This window comes from Aspergillus uvarum, assembly GCF_003184745.1.
Source record: "Aspergillus uvarum CBS 121591 unplaced genomic scaffold BO82scaffold_4, whole genome shotgun sequence".
NCBI lineage: Eukaryota > Fungi > Ascomycota > Eurotiomycetes > Eurotiales > Aspergillaceae > Aspergillus > Aspergillus uvarum.
The window spans coordinates 832,363-848,256 of record NW_020291301.1 but is presented as its reverse complement, the minus strand read 5'-3'; the positions used below and the strand labels follow the sequence as shown (position 1 = coordinate 848,256).

The 15,894-nt window shown below is 54.1% G+C and overlaps 7 protein-coding genes across 7 annotated transcripts; 4 read left to right on the top strand and 3 right to left on the bottom strand.

Annotated features, from left to right (window-relative positions):
* Positions 1–384: 384 nt before the first annotated feature.
* Positions 385–1,300, top strand: BO82DRAFT_418902 (uncharacterized protein; the record flags this gene model as incomplete). Its single annotated transcript, XM_025640093.1, has 5 exons — positions 385–416; positions 500–719; positions 810–830; positions 869–1,036; positions 1,112–1,300. 5 exons carry the CDS (start codon positions 385–387, stop codon positions 1,298–1,300), a joined length of 630 nt encoding a protein of 209 aa, XP_025496552.1.
* Position 1,301: 1 nt separating this feature from the next.
* Positions 1,302–3,368, bottom strand: BO82DRAFT_418899 (acetolactate synthase). The gene is made up of 2 exons (XM_025640092.1): positions 3,266–3,368; positions 1,302–3,199 (listed from the first exon to the last, which is right to left on the bottom strand). Exons 1-2 carry the CDS (start codon positions 3,321–3,323, stop codon positions 1,455–1,457), a joined length of 1,803 nt encoding a protein of 600 aa, XP_025496551.1. The 5' UTR covers positions 3,324–3,368; the 3' UTR covers positions 1,302–1,454.
* A 1,080-nt stretch (positions 3,369–4,448) lies between these two features.
* On the top strand, positions 4,449–6,506 carry BO82DRAFT_273700 (uncharacterized protein; the record flags this gene model as incomplete). Its single annotated transcript, XM_025631067.1, has 4 exons — positions 4,449–4,575; positions 4,687–5,393; positions 5,457–5,828; positions 5,880–6,506. 4 exons carry the CDS (start codon positions 4,449–4,451, stop codon positions 6,504–6,506), a joined length of 1,833 nt encoding a protein of 610 aa, XP_025496550.1.
* A 72-nt stretch (positions 6,507–6,578) lies between these two features.
* BO82DRAFT_273121 (uncharacterized protein) lies at positions 6,579–6,764 on the bottom strand (the record flags this gene model as incomplete). Its single annotated transcript, XM_025631043.1, has 1 exon — positions 6,579–6,764. A coding segment is annotated over one exon (186 nt), but the record flags the coding sequence as incomplete, so codon positions are not given.
* A 436-nt stretch (positions 6,765–7,200) lies between these two features.
* On the top strand, positions 7,201–8,652 carry BO82DRAFT_350585 (glutathione S-transferase family protein). The gene is made up of 5 exons (XM_025634195.1): positions 7,201–7,462; positions 7,524–7,546; positions 7,627–7,738; positions 7,830–8,013; positions 8,104–8,652. The coding sequence occupies exons 1-5, from the start codon at positions 7,432–7,434 to the stop codon at positions 8,498–8,500; spliced, it is 747 nt and encodes a 248-aa protein (XP_025496548.1). The 5' UTR covers positions 7,201–7,431; the 3' UTR covers positions 8,501–8,652.
* Positions 8,653–9,075: 423 nt separating this feature from the next.
* On the top strand, positions 9,076–10,104 carry BO82DRAFT_326580 (putative methyltransferase). The gene has a single exon (XM_025632925.1). It carries the CDS (start codon positions 9,273–9,275, stop codon positions 10,089–10,091), a length of 819 nt encoding a protein of 272 aa, XP_025496547.1. The 5' UTR covers positions 9,076–9,272; the 3' UTR covers positions 10,092–10,104.
* An 11-nt stretch (positions 10,105–10,115) lies between these two features.
* Positions 10,116–11,323, bottom strand: BO82DRAFT_380448 (sulfotransferase family protein; the record flags this gene model as incomplete). Its single annotated transcript, XM_025637761.1, has 3 exons — positions 10,116–10,143; positions 10,392–10,579; positions 10,661–11,323. The coding sequence occupies 3 exons, from the start codon at positions 11,321–11,323 to the stop codon at positions 10,116–10,118; spliced, it is 879 nt and encodes a 292-aa protein (XP_025496546.1).
* Between the last annotated feature and the right edge of the window lie 4,571 nt (positions 11,324–15,894).

The window sequence follows — 15,894 nt, the reverse complement described above, 5'->3', positions numbered from 1 at the left end:
CTCCTCCTCCTCCTCCTCCTCCTCTTCCTCTTCCTCTTCCCCTCATCTTTTCTACTTTCCCCACAATCCCTCGTCCACTATGAAGTCCATCGACTTACAGCTTCACAGGCATGGAGCCACTGATCTGCTTGCCTTTGTATCTCTCTCATACTTGTCATTATATCTTTGGTAGCATTTGCACAAAATGGCAACAACTCTGACCGGGTATCTCGTTCATTTACCTCCATCCGCCGAGGAACAGAACCAAATCCGTCTAACGATAACTATCGCAAATACTACCCCACCGACCCCCAGAACCTCAATCACGAGTTCCACTTTGGGCCCATGATCCCTGAACAGATTGGATACCTGCAACCAACAGCGAAAGACGCCTCTGTTGGGATCATGCGCGAGCGTTTCCTACGCGAGGGATACGTGTTTGTGAGCCAGTCTCCAATCCAGCCTAATTCACAGCGTTTCACGGGCCCCAACTAACACCATCGACCTCGACAGGTCAAAGCCCTACTCCCCAAGACAAAGCTCTAGACTTCCGTCGCCGCTACTTCTTCCACATGGCCCCCTCCGGCCTCCTCAAGGACGGCTCAGACCCTGTGGACCGCATCTTCAACGAGAAGGTCACCCGCAAGTTCCTTCCTCCAGGAGATCTCCGCCGGCTTCTTGGCCTCCAGAACGATGCAGAATCCGACGAATACCTGAAGCGGATGATCAGCGCCCACGAGGTATCCTTCTACCTCAGCTTCTGCGCGACCGAGGAACTTCGCGCCTTCATCCGGAAGTTCACCGGCTGACAGGACATTACCATGCTGCAGCGCACGATGCTCCGGGCCTTTGTGCCGACAGCGGGCTGACTCCCGTACACTTTGATTAGATGTATCTTCGCGCCGATCCGCCCACCAGCCTGACGGCGTGGGTGCCGATCGGGGACGTCTCGCTGGAGGCTGGCGGGCTGATGTACCTAGAGAAGTCGACGGAAATTGGGCGCAGGACGGGGGAGGAATTCCGTCGCAATGCGGGGAATTTTACCGATGAGAAGCGTGTGTCAGCGTTCAATAAAAACATGAACGATGGCGGGTTTCTGAGTCGCGATACGGTCGCCTACGGCAAGGGGTAGAATCGGAAGTGGTTGATCACGAAGTATGAGGCTGGGGATGTCATCTTTCATGATCCTTTTCTAGTGCACGCGACTTGCAACAATAAGGATCCAAAGCGAAAGATTCGGTTGGCCACAGATTTGAGGTTCGTGGATGCGAATCTAACGTACGATCAGGTTGGTTCCCATTCTTCCTGCCACGTGCAATAGCGTCGCTAATGGTGATTCAGCGGTGGATGAAAGTCTGGAGACCACTCGATGGTTTGTGATCTGGCTCGTAAGATTTGAATTGTCGAGTCAGGAGCTGGCGATATGAAACATTATATTACTTTTGGATGAGTCACTAATTACAAGTGATGCACGTCTATGCCCCATGCAGGCCACACGTCCGCTCACGCATCAATTCTCTCCTCTTCTTGTCTGTTGCAGCATCCCATGCAATGAACTCATGTAGTCCTGATCCAGCAGGAACCATGGGGAGTACAGGGACTTTTTTGTCGGTCACAACTTCTAGCAGGGCAGGACCCTCAGTGTTGATTAGCCATTTCAGGGCATCAGACACTTCTTCCGGCCTGGTAGCACGGCGTTGCTGGACGTGCATTGCCTTGGCCAGTTTCATGAAATCGGGATTTCTGATATGCGTGTGGGCATATCTATCTTCATAGAACAGGTTCTGCCACTGAGTCACCATGCCTTGTTCCTCGTTGTTGAGCACAATCACCTTCACCCCAATATTGAACTGCGCAGCGGTACTCAATTCAGTCAGAGTCATTCCAAACGAGGCATCACCATCGATGTCAATGACCAATGCATCGGGCCTCGCCACCTTGGCTCCGATAGCAGCGGGCAAGCCGAAGCCCATCGTGCCCAATCCGCCCGAGGTGATCATCGTGCGCGGATACCGCCAGCGAAACTGCTGCGCCGTCCACATCTGATGTTGCCCGATTCCCGTGGTGATGATGGTTTCCTGCTTGCGATCGGCAGTCAACCTACTGAGTTCTTCGATCATTGCTTGAGGCTGGATCAGATGCGACCGATCCCTTCGATCGTACACGTTCAGCGGCCAGCGTTTCTTCCACTCTTTAATCGTCCCAAACCACGACCGACGATCGGGATGGGTCATATTCTTCTGTTCAATCTGGGGAAGCACAGCTGCAAGGCTCTCAGCAACATCGCCCACCACCGCCTCGGTCGCTTGAACAACCTTGTTGATATTCTTCGGCAGGATGTCGAAATGCACGATCCCCCCGACCCCCGCCGCCGCCGCCGCTCGCGCCGCGGGCGCAAACTTCTTGATATTCATCGTAACCCGGTCGTCAAATCGAGCTCCCAGAGCGATAATCAGGTCGGCTTCCTGCATCGCCATGTTCGCATACCCGGATCCATGCATTCCCACCATATGCAAGGATTTTTCATCTAGTTCATCGAACCCACCGAGTCCCTGCAGAGTGGTTGTAACCGGAATCGAGGACTTTTCCGCAAGCTCTCTAAGCAATCGCGAAGCATCCGGCGAGTTGACCACTCCTTGCCCCGCATAAATGACGGGCTTTTTGGCAGTGTTGATCAACTCAGCCACCCGAGCGATTGACTTCTGAGGCACCGCCTTGATACTGTCAACAACAGTAGGAACGAACGGCAACGCCGACGTGGTCGGAATCGCCTTCCTTAGGACCGCAGCCGTGACGTCCTTGGGAAGATCAACCAACACGGGACCGGGTCGCCCACTCGTTGCGATTTGGAACGCCTCATTGATGCGCTGCGGCAGTTCCGAGACATGGCGCACCATGACGTTCCATTTTGTGCACGAGCGCGAGATGCCCAGCATATCCGCCTCCTGGAACCCGTCGCTGCCGATCAGCGAGGTCGCAACCTGCCCGCAGAAGACAATCAAGGGCGTGCCGTCACAGAGCGCGTCCTGCATCGGGGTCACAACGTTCGTGGCCCCCGGGCCGGAGGTCACCAGCACGATCCCCGGTTTTCCTGACGCTCGGGCATATCCTTCGGCCATGTGTCCGGCGCCTTGTTCGTGTTTTGGGAGGACGAAATCGACCTTTTTAGAGTTGTAGATGGCGTCAAAGACGGGGAGGATGGCTCCCCCGGGGTATCCAACTGGAGTCATCGAACGAAGTGTTAGTTAGAGCCTCATTCAGGTGGCTTTGGGGTATATGCACATACAGATGTGTTTGACGTTGTGTCGCTGCATCATCTCGTGGAAGATCTCGCCTCCGGTCATTCCAATGAACCTATTGAGTGTTAGTGGTAAGTAATGGGAAAAGCCAAATCAAGAGTGACACACGATTCGTCCATTTCCAGACGTGCGACTGCTGGTAGGGTCTTCCTCTCTGGTACAGTGTTGTTGTAAATTAACTGCGTCGCAGCAGAAGCTGTGCCCCGGGTAGTGGGTGTATTTCGCATCAGAGTGAAGTGGCTGCCGACAGCATGTTTTGGTGAAGGCCTGGAAAGGGCATTTGAAGCCCGAGAGATATTTTGAATTCTATACATGGTCGAGGTCAATCTGACGCCTGATTCTGGATGAAGTTGAGTGGAGAGAGTGGTGTAGCAGGGGAGAAAGCAGCGAATAGTGAGAACAAAAACAGCATAAGTATTTATTCAGATCTAGATTGATAGGCGGATCGCACCACAACCGCAGTCCGGGGAAGGAGCTGATGAGTCACTTACTTCTCGTTCCTGGCTAACTCTTGGCTAGATCTTATATCAAGGGCAAGCAACCAGCTAATGCAGAACGAACTGGGCATGCCCTGTCCTGAAGTCCTGCCCAGTTCTAATGAAATAGGTTTAGTGTGTGAGAACTGGTCATCCGGGCATGCCCGGTTTTCCAAAACCTCTCATACCTTCCATGTAAATTGAACGATCGATCACATCGCTGATTCAGATGACTCATGAGCACTGCGACATCGGCCCGTATACGAAACTGGCAGTCTGTCGAGATTGTCTATTTCTCGCTGCTGGAATCTGTGTTTAGTATATGCCTTTTCCAAGGTTTGTTCTTTGTTGGTCGGCAACTGATGCTTGCACATACTACACTATAGAGAATCCCAGACGACTTCACCTCTTCGCTTTGGGCAGAAGTCTACTGCAGCTTTCGTTGCCAACATTCCCAAAGTGATGGATGCTCTGCTACGGAGTACAATGTGATGAATACTCTGCCAGTACGGTAGAAGGCGGTCTGAGTCACCGACCCCTGGACCTCGAAGCTGTAGCACGTGACTGCCATAAGTCCAAACCCTCGGCCTTTTTCGTTCGTCTTAACTCCGTTGTTATGTATGCATGCTCTCTGGGCATCAACATTACCTTCAACACAGCAACCTCCAGTCATCGCGATTCAGCGAAGTATGCTATGGCAACACCCCACAATTGGACACAGAATCCTCGTGGGGTCAGAGACTCTGCGACAAACGTTCATCTTGGAAGAACCGCATGCTTGCTATGCCGACAAACTCCAACTGCCGGAGAGCAATTCCTCGGTACTGCACACACCTACCCTTTGCGCCTGTAATCTGTTTTGCTCTCTCTCTCTCTCTCTCTCTCTCTCTCTCTCTCTCTCTCTCTTCCTTCTCTGATCCTTTGAAATATAGACATACATCACATCCTGCGCACTGCTCCAGACTGTCCAGACTCGTGCCAACGTTGCTTGTATACGCCAAATCCCACGGTTTGGTTTCACCAACGATGCTACAACACGTTGACAGACAGTTACGAGCCAGCGAAAAGACCTGCACAGCCCGAGATGATGAAGTACATGTGTGCCATAAAACCCGTCTATCAAGTTCGAAGCGATAGACGCGGGGAGATCGCGTCAGCCTTGGAGGGGTTGCGAAGAGCATCTACTATGGGATTGACCCAGCCAGATTCCACAGTGCATTTCTTCATGCGACTACCGCTGGAGCTGAAGGTCGCGGTCGCGGAGTTCACGGCACCCTGCTGGTATCTGACCGTCCTGGGCGAGGGCCGTCGATTGCTAGAGGAGTGGAGGCGCCGTGCACCCCAGCCGAAGCAGCTGCTCACGCTCCAGCACGATGTGTGGATGCGACGTATCCGCTGCCGAGGCATCGCGTACGTGACCCAGCTCAGCACTGCGCCGCTGGAAGCTACGGCTGCATCGCATCTAGACTACCTCAAGATCCCCGCGGTGATGGACAGGATTGTCTTGTCGCTAGACGCGTTTGGCTTGCGCGGGATCCAGTTTGTGGACAAGGACTCGGTGCCAGAACCCGATGGCTCGTCGTGGTACAAGGTCCTCCGGCCGCACGCTTCTTTTGTGAGCATTGAAGTAGACTGCGATGTATGGATGCTTCTGGGGTACCCTTGCCCAGTGCTGTCATAAGGGCTGATGTTTCATACCCAGGGTCTGTTCGTGCGTGACATTGCACTCGTCTCCGACGGTTCGTCCTCCGACAAGTGGTGTTGGAGCACACCCCTACCCCCCGCATTCCAGCGCTGGAACGCGCATAGCCTCCGCAAGAATCCTCGGTTGGACTACGTTGCGTTCGATGACAACGTCAAAGGTCTTCTAGCCTGTTGCACCGACCATGGGATAATGGGTCTCCACGGATTCTCGGACACGGCAACCTGTTTCAAAGAATTTCTCGATCTGATGCACTGGCGCGACAGCACAAGCGACAAAGTATGGATTTACTTCCCGTTAAACCAGCAAGAATCCATCACGGCTGCTTGGACGCGCAGGTATTGTCTTAGAGCAAGGGAGTTCGGGTTAGTGGTAAGCGCCCCATTTTTGATAACCTCGTAACGATAACTCACCCGCGCACAGCTTCAAACCTCGTTAGGAAGAACCATTACCTTCGCGCCTCCAACTCCACATTTCATGGAAGACCCATTCAAATGCGTTCCGCTGGTCAAGGCGAGCGATGGCCCAATCACTGGTGTCTTTCACGACGGACTTGACCCCGTTCGCGTACACATCACCGCCGTCGGAGTTACATGCAGTGACTCAATCAATGGAGGTGGTAGGGCTCTGGATTCGCAGCCGGAGGGTCCTCGCCTGGAACCCCCAGGAGATCCCAATGGTCGCCTCGGCCTGTCAGAGCAAAATTGGTTCATGACAAAAGCACCACTGCAGGGGCTGATCAAAGTGCAGGTCTGCAGGGATCCGGAGCGACCGCATCGTCCCATTTTAGGTCTGTTGCTTATCTACGACGACGAGCATATCGAGTCGCTCGGACAGGTGCGGTGGGAGTACGGTTTCAGCGAAGAGGTCCAGATGCCTGCATACGTCGAAACGGATGCTGTTGATGGACGAAAGTGTGTCAAGGACATCCGTAGCGCCCGGGAGCCCGGGGCAAATTTGAGCATGGAGGGTTGGCGAGCGTTGCCCCCCACTGGCACTATTGTCTGGTGGTTCTATCATGGTGGTGATGAGTTCGCCATATATGATTGAGGTGGGGACTGGATTCCCCATGCAGAACGGACACTTGGACGGATTCAGAAAACTCTGTATATTCCTATCAATCTAATGAGCCTCCGCTCCTTCGACGGCTTGAGGGCTTGTGTCTGGTGCTTCGGCCTCGTGGAGCACGAGCACTACGAGACTATTCCCCTCACACATATACTCGATGGTAAATTCCACGCCCCGACGGCGACTACTGTCCTGACGACGTGGTCCCAACGACACGACCCAGTCCTTTTCTGGGAAAAGTGCTTGCTGCACAGATGGGTCTAGAGCTTTGCTGATGCTCGCTCGTCAGATGGTTGTGTCTAGGCCAGCTCCCAGAGCCTCAGGAGAAGGTCGTCGGTGATGAGGGATATTGTCTGGTGTGTTTTAGGTATGGTGCGGAGGGTGTTTGGTTTGCTGTGCTTTGATTTGGAGGATAGGCTTCGAAATTAAAAGTGCTCTCTGCTAGCACACCGAATGGAATCAAGGTTCTTTTGGGGATTCGGGGGCACAAATGATTACTCGAGTACGTTGTGGTCCACAAGTTCTGATATGGATGAGATCTGACCGACACCTTCTGAGCACAGTACAACCAACCCCAACCCCTCCAGGCCCCGCCGTACCTCCGCACTTGACTGGCCTGGCCGTGTAGGAAGCGACTCCACTCGCCACACCTTACCGGATTAGGCTTCGCTATGGCCGCATCCCAATTCAGCCTCATGTTGTAGATGATCTTACAAGTACGATCGTCTCCAGATATAGCTATAGCCAGAGATTTAAGCTTCGAACCCTCTTGGAAAGAGCGGCCTATGCCAGCGTAGTGATTGTCCCCTGGGACCAGGAAGAAGCTATATAAGACGTGTCCGCAACTCAAGTCCGTCTTCTTTTTAGATTCACGCAAACAAGTTCCCTCAACATTCCAACACACACTATGACCAAGCCCATCACCGTCTGGATGACCCGTATGTCTTCATTATACACTCTTCCCAAAACAGACTCACGAAAGCTAACACTCAATCCCAGCTCCCGGTCCCAACCCCTGGAAGGTCAGCCACCACCACCACCACCACCACCACCACCACCAACCTAAAACACCATCGAGCATTGACACCCTCCTCCATCCCAGGTCGTCCTCGTTCTCGAGGAACTCCAAGTCCCCTACGAGATTCAGTCCTTCAAGTTCGACGACGTGAAAAACCCACCCTTCATCAACATTAACCCCAATGGGCGCGCCCCAGGTAAACCCATCCACCCATACCCAAGCTCTTATCTTATCACCCCCAACATACACAACCACAAACCCTAACCCACCACTGACATCCAACACAGCAATCGTCGACCCCAACACCAAGCTCACCCTCTGGGAGTCCGGCGCCATCATCCAGTACCTGATCGACGTCTACGACCCCAACCACAAACTCAGCTACTCGACCCTCCCCGAGCGCCACCTCTGCAACCAATACCTCCATTTCCAGATGAGCGGGCAGGGTCCGTACTTCGGCCAGGCGGCGTGGTATGCCCTTCCCCTTGTCCCTCAATCTACCCTTCCCCCCTCCCCTCCCCTTTTCCCAACCACACCACCTAACAACTACCCGAAATGCAGGTTCACCGTCCTTCATCCCGAAAAGCTCCCCAGCGTGATCGACCGCTACGTCACCGAAGTCCGCCGCATCCTAGGGGTGCTGGACACGGTCCTGGCCGACAGAGCCTGGCTCGTGGGCGACAAGCTGACGTTCGCGGACCTGGCGTTCGTGCCGTGGAACGGGCGGCTGAATTACCTGCTCCCAGAGGCCGAGCAGGATCTGGCGGCGTGGCCCAACGTGCAGGTGTGGCAGCGGCGGATGGAGGCGCGGCCAGCCTGGCGGACGTGCATCGAGCGGCGGGATCAATTGATGGATAAGCAGGGGTTGCAGCCGAATGGGATGCCTAAGGGGGTGAGTAATATTCGGGAGTATGAGGAGTTGATTGCGCGGAATGCGGCGGAGGAACGGGGGAAGTAGAGGTCGAGCTGGGTTTTGGTGCCATGAGATTCCAAGCAGATACTATATCCAGCTTTACTTGAAGCTTAAATTTTGTTTTCTGAGATTGTACATGTTACAGACCTGTCTTCGGTTCATTGATAACTCGCTCCTCACTCAAGGCAGAAAGAAGCTCGAGGGCAAGTGAGAGCTGGACGCTCATCTGAATCGGTGTATACATAATCATCATCCAAGATTCGGGTACGACTGCATACCCATGGTAAACTAGTTTTTGCATCGAACCATTTTTCCCTAGCTAGAGTAGCCAGCTTGTACATGATGGCTGATCTTCAAATCCCGGATCTGATAAGATGCAGGGATCGCGACGGCTGATTAATCGGCATTGCGTGATGCGGAATTTCGGCGAATGGAATCGGCCACTGCATATGTAAGCCTTTGGATTACCAACCCTGCTCGCCACAGACATTGATTGGAGAAATGCCAGGAAATAGACGCCTGTTATGTATGAGATGTAAGCTGAATGCGGTAATTATTCCAGATATCTATACTTCATACTCGTATTTCGATGATTATGTGATCATATAGAGGTTGTATTCCGGGGATTGCTCGGTGATTGATTGTTAATTCTCAAAGCCGGTGGCGTCATCGCCGCCCGCTGCCCACTGTCTTTATATACTGCCACCACATCACATCAATGTAACAATCTCATCCATTCTTCTGCACACACTCAATCTCAACATACTCACTTCAAGCACACTCGGTCTTAATACAAATCAAACAAAAATCATTGACCATGACAGCACAAGGCGACGTCACGGCGGAGATTAACTTCTACCGCGCGCCAGCCGACGGCTCCGCGCCCTTCGCCTACGTGGAGCAGCCTCCAGCCGGCCAGCCGCAACAGAACTTCTCGCAGACGACCCAGCAGGTCCCTCTCCGCGACATCCGCGGCCACGAGGACGAATATTCCCTTGCCAAGGACGCCTTCCAAGTCTTCCGGGGCGTCCCGTCGGCGATGAGCTACGCGCAATTCGACTCCGACGAGGCCATCCGCGAGATCTACTACCCGGAGACCGAGCGATTCCTGCTCGAGCACGTCCCCGGCGCGCAGCGGGTGGTCATCTTCGACCACACGGTGCGCAAGCATGAGCCCAGCGCCTCGCGGCAGCCCGTGACGTACGCGCACGTGGATCAGACGGCAGCCGCGGCGGAGGCGCGCGTGCGGCGGAGCATCGCCGACCCGGCGGAGGCGGAGAAGCTAGCGCAGGGCCGCTTCCGCATCATCAACGTCTGGCGGCCGATCAATGGGCGGGTCGAGTCGCTGCCGCTCGCCTTTGCCAGCGGCAGCTCCACCGACCCCGCGGATCTCATCCCCGTCCAGCGCCGCTACCCCAGCTTCACCGGCGAGACCATGAGCGTCCAGTACCAGCCGTCCCAGAAGTGGCTGTACTGGTCGCACGTCGACGACGACGAGCGCATCCTGCTGCAGTGCTCCGATAATCAGCCGGGGGCTGTGTCGCGCGTGCCCCATGCCGCGTTTGTGCATCCCCGCTCCCCCGCGGATGCGAAGCCTAGGGAGAGTATTGAGGTGCGGGCATTGGTGTTTGATTAGGGGGTGTTAATTGAAGGATTGCGTTCAGACCTGTTTCTTTGTTGTTGTACACCTACATAGCGTGGTGTTAGCATCTGTGTATTATGACTCCTACATTAATGACCCAAAATGCATGATTTTGATAATCTAGCCCTCCCGCTACACCGACGACAAACTGTAGATACACTGCATCGCAAGAACCAAAAGCATCCACCTTCCTCGTCCTTCCAAGTCTGATAAACAGCCACCATATCAATTCCACCGCACTAAAACCAACGCGCCCCGATCGACCCCGGAATCTCCCTGACAGCAGGCCACCACCCCCCGCCGCCCTTCCTCGCCCCAAACACCACCGCCGTCCCCAGCACCCCCGCCGAAGTGATCATGAGGGCAAAATTCCCCAACGCCGTCCGCCGCCAGGGCCCGACTCTCTTCTCAACGCGATTCCGGAACCCTTCCCCGGTATTCGTCTGGGGAAACGGCTCCAGCGGGACTTCCTTGCCCAAGAACTATAACTCGTCAGTCAGCCACTAACCCAACCCTAACCCCCTCCCCAAGCACAAGACCGACAAAAGAAAGAACCAACAAACCTCACACAAAGGCCCCCAGCCATCCTCCACGTTCCACTCCAACAACAGCTCCCTCTCCACCAACCCCTTAACCAACCACCCATGCTCACGATACACCCTCTTCCCCTTGCCCACCACCCCCTCCTCCACCGTCCTCCCCCGAAACAACCCCGGATACCCAAAGGTATAATACAGCCGCCACAGCCAAAACACCTCCGCACTGAACAGATGCAGCACCCACAGCCCCCAGTGCGCGGCGCCGTCCGTCACGAACGCTTGCCGTGCGCTGCGCTGCCATGCCGCCACGTCGTGGCGCGTGTTCAGAATCACCTTGGCGTCCGGGTAGGCCTGCAGGATCTCCGGCGTGAAGAGCGCGGCGGCCGAGTCGATGACCACGTCGCAGTCGCCGGGGAGGAGGGCGTCGAAGTCCGCGCGCGTGATGGGTTGGTCCTGTGGGGGGCCGTACTTGCGTTCGGCGAGCTGCGCCCACGCTTGGATGTGCGCCGCCGTGTCGAAGACTAGATCCCAGCCGTGGAAGGGCTTGTAGCCTAGTTGCGTTAGGGCGAGGCTGCGGCTCTCCGTGCCGGAGCGAGGGAGGCCTACGCATAGGATGCGGATGGGGGCGGTGCGGTGGCGGGGTGCGGGCGGGGGGAAGCCGTAGAGGGTTGTGATGAGGGCGTTCATTCTTGGGATGAGTTCGGTGGGAGGTGTGGTTTAGAGTTGAGGGGTGGGCTGTGATGACGGCGGTCTGGGGGCTTGATCAGGTCTTGGTTGCGGCGGAAAGAGACGGTTGTGTAACGGTGGCTTGGAAATGACAGAAAGAGGTAGTCTCTACAAAGAAAGGAAGAAACCTGGCAGGGTAGTGTCACCTCGGACCTGACTCTGTTCATTGTTTTGTCTTTCATACTAGGTTATGGTGGCTGACTACGATCCTAGCTGTGGAAACGAACCTAGTGCTTACTGGTCAACGCGGACAGCATAAAGCTTGATTGGCTGGTTCGCGTCTCAGGGCTCGACAACACCGACAATGAAGTATATCCAGCTCGTGTCAGTTCAGGCTCTGGACATTGCCTGGGGTGTGTATTTGATTCTCAGGGGCCGATGACCCGTTAAGGCAGTAGTTGTGGGATTCCCGCACTCATCCTGACCGGAGAGGACTGTGGACTTGAAGCTGGACCGGAAGATGCAGCCGCTGAGCTCTGTTCGTCGGTCAGAAGGAAGGATTGTCATGTTGCAAAAGCGGTTGTTCAACACGTGGCTAGATAGATAAATTCACCGGCGTTCTGGAAGATATATTGACAGCACAATGGCGGGTGTCAACATTCACCTTGGCTCTACCCGTAATTTTATTTATCTCTCCATACGAGGTTCTATCAGGCTGAAATTCAAACTCGAGCCTGATCCTAGTCTGGTAAGTTGCAAGCACAGATAATGACTGTGAAACAGCTGATAGTTCCCGAGCATTGCACAAGAGTTCCAGATAGCTCGAAGCGCTCGAACAAGAGGAATACACACTGCCCGGTCCAGCGAACTCGCAACTTGCCAGGAACTTCACCATTTGATTGAACATCGAGAGGATAAGACGTGGCTAGATTGACTATAATTGAGTGTCAGTACTGTGTCCAATAGCTTGAGATTTCTTTAACAAGGCTTTTGGCTTCAGGAATGTTGTATTTCTAGCAAATTTGAAGCTATTTCTGAGTTGTAATTTAGCTGGCAAGGTCTTCACCGCCTGATGACCGAGATATCTCTGTCCGGCAGATCAAGTGCCGTAAAAGTAAGGCGGTGTAAGGCTCCTGTCAACCAGACAAATCGCTAGCAAATCATCTTCACATGCAACCAACAACCGAAGTGCCCATATACAGAGTACAGTACTTTGTGCATCACACACATACCTCTAGAGCCCATCTAAGTTACTTTGCTCTGAAACCCAATCTGCGACCTCGAAAAATGACGTCCCTGCCAAGCACCCAGCAGCAGGGAATACACCACCCACTCGCGAACGACCCGCGCTGATGCGCAACAGCCGCACTCGTCACTCTGCTTTTTTACCCGTCGTGCTGCCGAGCAATCAGCTCGCCTTTGCGCCCAATCGTATCATTCAAACCACCGGGCATCCTGCTACTTGATCTGCGATCATATATCAGTGGCGTAGACATAGTTTGCAAGAGCAACATCTTGAACTCTATTCCGCCGGGCAGCGCGCGATACGCACAAATAGCGGCAGCGCGATATATAAAAATCCCAGTGCGTCAGCCCAGCAACGCGGTTTCGCACCTGACGACGGCTTGCCATCCCACCGCTGACGTGTGCCTATTTTTTTTTTTCTGTTCTTCGACCAAAGTCTATTGCATCCCGAAGCTCAAAGACTCGCTGCTTGGGTTGTGCCTTGATCCAATCAAGGTTTGCCGACGGGGATTCGCCAGGATCATACCACCGCGCTTGGATACCCGCCCAGCCGCGATGGAGCTTGGTAGCGACAAGGCTTTTATAGTAATATGAGTACCAAGTGCTATGCACGTACGTGGACAGATCGTGTATACATTTGAAGCGTACGTCATGGGTTGGGTTGAGGGTCGATTCGCTTGGCAGATTAGCGCTACAACTACGAGGTACTAAAGTTTCTGAAGTGGTTGTGTACGGCGTGTTCCATCGGAGCAGCGTGCTTTCGATGGTTGAGTTCCTGTCGGGAATGTTACTGCTTGCGGAAGGTAACCGTTAGGATGGATAGATGATCTTGTGCCAGAGATTGAGATCCACCCCACCCGCGCCGCGGGTGCTCACACACACCGCCCTTGTGCAGTGAGTGCACTTGCATCTGCACCGCAGTACGGAGTCTCACCTGCGTTCAGATGAAAGCACATTCATCACCACCAGGCAGTGGCTTGAAGTTGGAATAGACCGAAAGAAGAGTCGGACCTGATCCTGCCGAGGATATCCCGTGCAGTATCGGAACAAGCCATGTGCGAGAGAGGTGAGTCAGCTGAGTCAGCGGACATGCCAAGTCTCAACCATTAGTCATGCACCAAACTACTGAGTAGCAAGTGGCCCAGCAGGCCCAGCAGGCGGTCAGAGAGTAAGATTCAGTGGAGTCTCAGACGGAACGGCAGTGGCTTGAAGCGAGGACCACGGTGCGGCTCATCGCCCTGCCCTTTCTTCTATGCTCCCTGCCCTTCTTGCGATCGGGACCATCCCTTGGCGCACGTTTCTGGCGTGCAGCTATACATACTTGAACGGTGGGAAACTGCAGTCAGGACAGGAGAGAGATCGACTGTTTTGACAGTTCTTTTTCCCTTTTTCCTGGATCTGAATTGAAGCTATCCCGGATTCATGGGTTGGTGGACAAAGTAACTCCGAAACACACGTGCTTTTTGCAGCCGGACGACTACCGGGTTAGGGCATGTGCTGATTGGCAATACGACCGTACCTTAGCAGCACCTGCTGGAAGATATCTCATTGGCTTACCCTCTTTTTTTTTTTTTCTTTTTCTTCTGCTTTTTTTGCCCTTTTTTTTGGGGCGCAGAGTTTTCTCTTTTCAGGCCACCCCAAGCTAACCTTTCTTGGTCAAATACTACGCTGATCCACTTTTTAGTAAGAAAGCCCACTTTTAGAGGAGATTCCCACGAATAGACATGGTTTCCAGTTTGGAGGGGAACACTCGGTTGCGGCAGGTATCTCGAGGATTCACACGGTGAAGTGAGGGGAGGAGCTGAGGGTGGGAGGGACGGCGGCGGTCACGGCGGTGCTGTCGGCTTTTGTTGCAGTCTCACTGGGGGGCAGTGTGGGAATTCCGAGTCAGATGCAAAAGAAAAGGAATAGAGAGGGGAAAGAAAAGGTCGGACCTCTCCGTCCGTCCCTCACCCCCCGGACCCGCAAAAATTTCGGTATGGGGTATGGGGTCCGCCAACAACGGATGCCTAATAACCCGACTGCCCTATTTTTTTGGTCCCCCCCCCCCCCCCTCCGACTCTTCCCCCATCAAGTCCCCATCTATAGGGTTGCTCGGGATTTTCTCGATCTCGGCTAATACCCATTTTCCATGGTAGCTACCGAACTCCCTTGCGTCCTGGACCCTTTCTGGCTGGTGTTAACTGCCTACATGATGAGTATTACGACTGTACTTACTACTTAGTGTTACCATGGCTTTTCTTATGTCTGCCTTCTCTGCGACTAGGGTAGAGCTCTTCCCCGGCTTGGCCGTTCAGGTTTCATGTGATTGGGATCGACGGCTTCCGGGGCGCCAGCCAGGGAAGCTTTAGCCTTCCGGCGCGGCAACCCGGGTTTCGGCGGTTCAAACAGCGAGCACAAAGCAAGAACGGTAACTGAAACGAATCGAAGGATCGTAATCTCGGCCGGGGCAGCTTCATCCCTTGGCCCACGAAATCATCGCGCAAAATTTTACCGTCGTTGAATGGACTGACTCGACATGGTGAGAGCGAGGGTAATTAGACTAAGAGGTGGCAGAAGATGGGGGGAATGGGTTCCCGTTAGGGCAAAGAGAGGGGAAGATCCTCACTTGGTGCATATGGAGTGGATCCTCAGTCCCTTGGCCAAGTGGTCTGTTTCCCACCACTCACGCCGGTTTAATCCGACCCTCCCTCCATGTGCTATCTCTCCGCATGGAGAGAGAGCGAGGGAGGGGGGGAGAGAGGCGTGGCCATGTGGGAGATGACTGCTGTCATCCCTGCTGGACAAAAATGACTCGAATTTGATTGATCGATGGATGGATGGATCGATTGATACTGTTCCACATTCCCCTCCCCGCATCAGCAGGGAATAGGAACTTAATCAACAATCTCCTATGAGATTCATCAAGAACAGTAACCTGGAGAGAGCCTGAAGGTCGGCAATCTTACTCTTTCCGGGAGCAGTCAGTGCCCTGAACCACAGACGAGTGCCAAGCGGCACAGTCGCAACCAGCGTAGCGTTGCGGTTGAATCTCTGACGTCAATGGCGCTTCGAATCCCCGAACTGAGCTTTTTTTTCGCGGGGCCCCAAAAGATCTCATTGGTTTCGATGAGGTGTGAATGGCCCCAGTGGTCCCCCCCTCTAAACCCTCTTGGCCCTCTTGGCCCCCTTGGCGGCTCGCGACACATGCCCTATACCACTTCCCGACTAAGTCTTATGTTTCTCTCGGCATTAGCAAGCATTTCGAGCATTTCGGTAGCATCGCGAAACATACATAAACCCTCCTGCTGCTGCCCTTGCCCTGGTTGGGAGATCCCTTCCTACTTGTCAACCTCCATCCCTTACCT

Coding starts and splice junctions, on each gene's coding strand:
- BO82DRAFT_326580 (XM_025632925.1), top strand. CDS start 9,273: ATGACAGCACAAGGCGACGTCACGGCGGAGATTAACTTCTACCGCGCG.
- BO82DRAFT_350585 (XM_025634195.1), top strand. CDS start 7,432: ATGACCAAGCCCATCACCGTCTGGATGACCC. Junction 7,739..7,829: donor CCCCAATGGGCGCGCCCCAG/GTAAACCCATCC, acceptor CATCCAACACAG/CAATCGTCGACCCCAACACC. Junction 8,014..8,103: donor TACTTCGGCCAGGCGGCGTG/GTATGCCCTTCC, acceptor CCCGAAATGCAG/GTTCACCGTCCTTCATCCCG.
- BO82DRAFT_418899 (XM_025640092.1), bottom strand. CDS start 3,323: ATGACCGGAGGCGAGATCTTCCACGAGATGATGCAGCGACACAACGTC. Junction 3,200..3,265: donor ACACAACGTCAAACACATCT/GTATGTGCATAT, acceptor CGATGACTCCAG/TTGGATACCCCGGGGGAGCC.